The sequence below is a fragment of the Podarcis tiliguerta genome (genome assembly GCF_965153285.1).
Source record: "Podarcis tiliguerta genome assembly, chromosome: 7".
Lineage (NCBI taxonomy): Eukaryota > Metazoa > Chordata > Lepidosauria > Squamata > Lacertidae > Podarcis > Podarcis tiliguerta.
In genome coordinates this window covers 78,175,218-78,181,833 of record NC_139540.1, presented here as the reverse complement: position 1 = coordinate 78,181,833, position 6,616 = coordinate 78,175,218, and the positions used below count along the sequence as shown (strand labels likewise).

The window sequence follows — 6,616 nt, the reverse complement described above, 5'->3', positions numbered from 1 at the left end:
AACGGATCCCGTTCGCATCCCGAGGTACCACTGTATAACAGTTCTTCAAATGTATGGAAGTGGCCTTAGGCAAGTTGCTATTCCTCCACCACCCCACCTACAATTAAGATTTTTTAAAGAATTACTGAAAGAATAATGGTGAAACATTGCAAGCACATGCCGCCTTGGAATGAGTTCAGGATGCTATACAGAAGGATTGTCTCATTAGGTGAATTGGGATTGCAGGCTCACACAGCCTCTGCATCCCTAACCATCAAGAATCTTGCTTCTCCATTGTTGGCCATTCCGTTTCCCAAGCTTGGGAGGTAGGAGCAAGTTGAGGATGAACTGTTATTGAAGTTCTGCCTTCTGGCCATGAGGGAAGCAGGCAGTGGGGGTGCGAGGGGGGAGGTAAGTGGAACCACTGATCCCGGAACCAAAGGGAAAGCCACCCAAAAGAATCTGCTTGCTGGTGTTTGTCCGATGTCATTGCTGTGAAGAGGTTGCGAATTCCCCGACGTCCGTGTAATTATGACTTGCAAGTATATGGATGATGCAAGTTAGTAGAGGATGGAGCCAGGGAGTTTGTTCCTTTCGCATAGGCTGAGGTGATGTACACGAATGTCATGGTGTATTCTGCCTTTAGAAGATTGGAAGTTGACTTCTGAGAGAGCCTGCAAGGTCCTCTGCCATCAGCTGGGCTAAATGACCCTTGTGGTCCACTCCCCAACCTTATGATTTCTTCCCTTTAACTTTTTAAAAATACAATACACAGCGCTAATTTGTTGTTTAAAAAGAGCAGCTGCGCAGCAGAGTCCCCCACCTCCCCGGGCAAATGGAAAGCCAAGCTAGGAAATGAATAAAATAAATCCAATATTGTACTAGGTCAGAGACGGATTTATGCATAAGCTAAACCAGAAAAATTCAAAGGAAAAAAACCCCTAGGTGTACAATTTCAATTAAAATAAAACCTACATACAGCAAGAGTGTTTTGTAGGCTCCTATTTGTTATGTGCACATGGCTTTAGATAGCTATTAGGTCCATCAGTTACCATATAGCATATATTCAACACAAAAAACAGCGACAATTGGTTGTTGACAAAGGACAGCTGGAGATATAAAGGGCCCCATTACCTCCAATAGCTTAGGGCCTCATCAAACCTAAATCCAGCCCTGACTAGGATCGAGAAATGAATAAGACAAAGCCAGATGCAACAAGACCGCTCAGTGCATATCACAATGGGGAGGGCGGTGCTGCAAAACAACGTCGCCAAAGCGCAAAGCGCTTTCCCGCGGCTTGCCTGCATTTTCCCTGCCCTCAAAGCAGGTGTTTCTCAAACTTCCCTGAGGATGATGGGAGTTGTAGTCCAGCAACAGCTTGGCGACCCGCGTTTGAGGGGGCGAGGCGGGGCGAGCACGCGCAGCCTCCCCTCGCTCCTCGCGCGCGCCGCCTTCCTCCTCGCGCTCCCTCATGGCGCGTCCTCGGCGCTGCCGGGCGGTGCGGGCGCTGCTGCGGAGCTGCTACGCGGAGCTGCTGCCGCTGGAAGCCTTTGTCCGGCGCCTGCAGGCGGCCGCTCCTCCGGGAGCCCCGCCTCAGCCTCTGCTGCAAGACGGCGACCCCAAAGACTACCGCGCCTTGGTGGAGCGGTGCTTCGTGGGGCGGGCGGCAGGGGCCAGGGCTCCTCCTCCGCTGCTCACCTTTCAGCAGGTAAGGAGGGAGGGAGGCCGGCAGGCCGGAGAACGGGCTGGGCTGTGGTCCCAAATGGCTCCTTTGCTTGGGGAAGAGGGGGACCACAGGAAGCTCTCACAGGCCCTGGCACAATAAATGCATAATGCCAGCAAGTAAAGGGGCCAGGTTTTTAAAAGCAACAGGTGGCCTCAGCTTGAATAACAAAACAACAACAACAACAACAACAACAACAACAACAATAATAATAATATTTATTATTTATTCCCCGCCCATGTGGCTGGGCTTTCCCAGCCACTCTGGGCGGCTTCCAAAAAAATATTAAAATACTGTAATACATCAAACATTTAAAGCTTCCCTAAACAGGGCTGCCTTCAGAGGTCTTCTAAAAGTCTGGTAGTTGTTCTTCTCTTTGACATCTGGTGGGAGGGCGTTCCACAGGGAGGGCGCCACTACCGAGAAGGCCCTCTGCCTGGTTCCCTGTAACTTGGCTTCTCGCAGTGAGGGAACCGCCAGAAGGCCCTCGGTGCTGGACCTCAGTGTCCGGGCAGAACGATGGGGGTTCAGTGCCACATTTAGGTAAAAGTAAAGGGACCCTTTGGTGCTGTGGGTTAAACCACAGAGCCTAGGACTTGCCGATCAGAAGGTCGGCGGTTCGAATCCCTGTGACGGGGTGAGCTCCTGTTGCTCGGTCCCTGCTCCTGCAAACCTAGCAGTTCGAAAGCAGGTCAATGTGCAAGAAGATAAATAGGTACCGCTCCACTTTATTGGCCGAGGGAGCCGGCGTACAGCTTCCAGGTCATGTGGCCAGCATGACTAAGCCGCTTCTGGTGAACCAGAGCAGTGCATGGAAATGCCATTTACCTTCCCGCTGGAACAGTACCTATTTATCTACTTGCACTTTGGTGTGCTTTCGAACTGCTAGGTTGGCAGGAGCAGGGACCAAGTGACGGGAGCTCACCCCATCGCGGGGATTCGAACCGCCAACCTTCTGATCAGCAAGCCCTAGGCTCTGTGGTTTAACCCACAGCGCCCCCCGTGTCCCTCTTGTGCCGGATTTACGTATACGCTAAACAAGCTATAGCTTAGGGCCCCACTCTCTTGGGGGCCCCCCAAAAATTAATAGAGGGAAAAAAACTGGACATACATTTCCAAATTATGATAAAAAAACCCAAATGAAATAAAACCTACATACAGCAACAGTGTTTTGTTTTGTGTTGTGTAGGCTCCCATGATGTAAGTAATGGGCCCCGCCTGTATTTCACTGTTAATATACTTCTTCTTAATCGTATTTCAGTTGAACAATTACTTTGATAAAATACATGTTTTGCTATGTGCAAATGGCTTCAGATACCTATTAGGTCCATAAGTTACCATATAGCGTATATTCAACACAAAAAAACAGCGGCAATTGGTTGTTGACAAAGGACAGCTGGACATATAAAGGGCCCCATTACCTTCAGTAGCTTAGGGCCTCATCAAACCTAAATCCGGCCCTGGACTTGCAGCAGATGTTGTGGGAGACCCAGCAGAAAAAAAACATGCAACCCACACAGTTGATAATCTACAAGAGGTCTCTCTTCGGAGGCATGTTCACATGCTGGGAAGTAGCAATTAGCTATGGCCATGTCGGCATTAGTATCATCATTTTAAAATTTTCTTTACCGCCCTGCATCTGAGGATTACAGGGCGGTTTGCAATATAAAAAACACAAAAATACATACCACAATAGCAAACCAAAACTCTTCCCCGCAAAAAAAGTTTATTTGGGGTACAATACACTTCACAACCTGCATTATGTTGCACAGAACGCATCCTCAAGGTATATTAGCCACTTCACTTTCAGCGATTGTGACTTCCCTTCTTCAAATATTTGTCTGTGTGAGCCAGCCTTTGATATCTTTGAATTGTGCGTTGCTGGTCCATGCCAACAAGTTTCTGTTTGGCAGGCTCAGCTTAAGTAATTTCTCCGTATAAATTGTGCAAGCAGGCATCATTGTGGAGTGCTTGAGTCACATGCTGGCGGCATTTGGGGGGGGGCTGTTTTCTTTTGCGGAACTGTAGCACACAGTAATGAAGGAGCATCTCCACCCCCATCGTTCAGCCCGGACACTGAGATCCAGTGCAGAGGGCCTTCTGGCGGTTCCCTCACTGTGAGAAGTGAGGTTACAGGGAACCAGACAGAGGGCCTACTCGGTAGTGGCACCTGCCCTGTGGAACACCCTCCCTTCAGATGTGAAGGAAATAAGCAGCTATCCTATCTTTAAAAGACATCTGAAGGCAGCCCTGTTCAGGGAAGTTTTTAATATTTAATGCTGTACTGTTTTTAACACTTGATTGGGAGCCGCCCAGAGTGGCTGGGGAAACTCAGCTAGATGGGCAGGGTATAAATAATAAATTATTATTATTATTATTATTATTATTATTATTATTATTATTATTATTATTATTATTACCAGTCTTTCAGGCACCTGCTAATGAAAATGTTGCTGCTTTTTTTTTTTTTTTTTTTTTTGCTGCATTTGCAGGTTTCCAGTCAGGAGGATGTTGTGGCAAGAGTCGTTCAGAGAATCTGTGAAAAGAAGAAAAAGAATGTCCTGGCGTTTGGCTACGGACCCTTGAACGAGAATAACCGCCATCTGCCCTCCATGCCAAATATCTGCAGCTACCAGCGTAATAGCACAACAGAAACCATTCGCCAAAGTGTTCTCTGGGAAATAGTCCTGAGCAGAGTTGGGGATGATGTCATGATGTACATACTGGAACACTGTTCTCTCTTCATGCTCGTGCCTCCCAGTTGCTGTTACCAAATTTGCGGCCAACCCATCTACGAACTTGATTTAAGAAGCGCAAAAACCTCTCCTGCGTTCTTCAGACAGAGATATCCCAGGCCGGCACCCGGCGTCTTATCTAGCTACCTGCGAGGAAGGCTTCGGCCTTGTGTGAAATACCTCGCGAAGGCAAACGGGGGGAAATGGAACTCTGGGAAGCAAAGATGGCGCAGATCACAAGAAGGTGTAAGCGGTGACTCCCAGCAGCTTTTAAAGGTTCAGAGAGCTGCCAGGCTGAGCCCTACAGGAAATGAACTGGTTACAAGGTCCAGTGACTACCTAGAGGACCAGCCAAGCCCCAAACACTGCCGGTGTTTAACAGCACCGCCTCGTAAAAGGAAATGGAAGGACTGTTATGAAATTAGCGCTAAGAGAAAGAAAACCACGCAGACGGACGAGGGCCTGGGAGAAGAAACAAGAAACCCAATTCCCAATGAACGCAAAAAACAAATAATTCTGGTTGGTGGTGGGGATGCATCCAGAGGGTGTGTAAGGCCAATTTCAGAGGAGCAGGTAGTTTTCGTGGAGCCTGTTGCTCAGAGAAGTGAACTTGGAGCACAAACCTCGGATTGCACAGATCTGGATAATCCAGAGTGTGGTACGGAGAGCAAAACGCTGTGTGGATCTAGAACCAAAACAAAACCTCGCACTTCGGTGCCAAAGGTAGAACCTAGCATTTCTGATTATTGCTCAGTAAAGCTTGCGAACGCTACGGCTACAGACAGAGGCCTAAGAACATCTAAGCCAGCTCAGGAGTTTTCTGATAGGATTTCTGCTCCTGCCGTGCAGATTGAAAGACGTTCCCTCTTGTATTCTTGCCGGCAGTTGAAAGAGCGTCTACCTAAATCATTTGTGCTGAACCGCTTAAAGGGCTATCCGGCAGGCGGGTGGCGGCTTGTGGAAGCCATATTTTTGAACAGCAAGATTCCAAAGCAGCCGGGCGAATCAAGTCTTCCAGGTTACAATAGGAAGAAGAAGCGACTTCCAAAACGCTACTGGCAGATGAGAGGCATCTTCCAGGAACTGTTGCGGAACCACACAAAGTGTCCTTACCTAACAGTGTTAAGAAATAATTGTCCCATTTGGGAGTTGGACAAAATTGGCCCAGGAAGACGGAGTTGCAAGCAAAACGTCTGTCAAGAGGGTCAAAGCTTGCCAAAGAAATGGCAGGCGAAGGTCACAGAAAATTCCCCAAGAAAGGTATCGGGTGATTTGGGTCCATTCTCAGGTGCTTCCTGTAGAAGCTTTGAAAAAACTGAGTTGCATCAAAAAAGAACTGAAATGCGAGCTCCCCAAGTCTCCCCTAGTTCTGACGTCACAGTGTTCCTTAAGCAACATAGCAGCCACTGGCAAGTGTACACTTTTGTGAGGGGCTGTCTGGAGAGAGTGGTCCCTGCTGTACTCTGGGGCTCAAACCATAACAAATGCCGCTTCTACAAGAACGTAAAGCAGTTTATCTCTCTGGGGAAGTTTTCCACGTTTTCGTTACGGGAGCTGATGTGGAAAATGAGAGTCAACGATTGCGCTTGGCTTCGTCTGACCAAAGGTATGGACTGTGGTTATTAAGATGAAAGCTGTTGAGTTGAAATAAACGACAGACGAGTGACAAGTGTCATACGGGAGGCATCTCTCGAGCAAGTCTCAGAGAGTCCCTTTTATTGAATATTACAGCATTGCCAAGCATTGCCACGTATGTGCTTGTTGCTGATTGGTTAACACAAGGACAAAGCAAGGGTTGCATATAGGCTGCATATAGGCATTAATCATCAATAGATTAAAGGGTTGGGAAAGGAACACAGAGTTAGACAGGTATGAAAACTTCCTTATTAAACTATCACTACATGATTGATATACTCATTATTAAACTAAGTGATTAATATAGTAAAACTTAAAAGGCATAGCCATCGCCTTCCATAGATGTGGTCAGCTGCGCATTCAGAACAGGAACAGAACAGGAACAAGTCATGGTACGATGTTTCATGAACTTAATATGAACTGAACATTCTAGGCAGAAACAAAACATCCCATCAAAAGCAGCATCTCCTGAAAGTGGCTTTGTTTTTAGACTGTCCTTCCTCATGTCAACATAGCAGGATAATTTCCAACCTAGTGCGAAATG

At 47.4% G+C, this 6,616-nt stretch overlaps 1 protein-coding gene across 13 annotated transcripts in view; it reads left to right on the top strand.

Moving 5' to 3' along the window:
- Positions 1-1,379: 1,379 nt before the first annotated feature.
- Positions 1,380-6,616, top strand: part of TERT (telomerase reverse transcriptase) — a 96,523-nt gene continuing 91,286 nt past the window's right edge. For 11 of the 13 annotated variants that reach the window (XR_014513343.1, XR_014513344.1, XR_014513345.1 and 8 more), the window contains exons 1-2: positions 1,426-1,687; positions 4,195-6,043. Coding sequence is in view for 4 of the 13 variants with exons in the window: in XM_083449299.1 (XP_083305425.1) it covers positions 1,451-1,687; positions 4,195-6,043 (2,086 nt within the window). In the remaining 9 variants the exon portion in view is untranslated. Of the gene's footprint in view, positions 1,688-4,194; positions 6,044-6,616 lie in introns of all 13 variants that reach the window. The other 2 variants (XR_014513342.1, XR_014513347.1) reach the window with 2 other exon arrangements.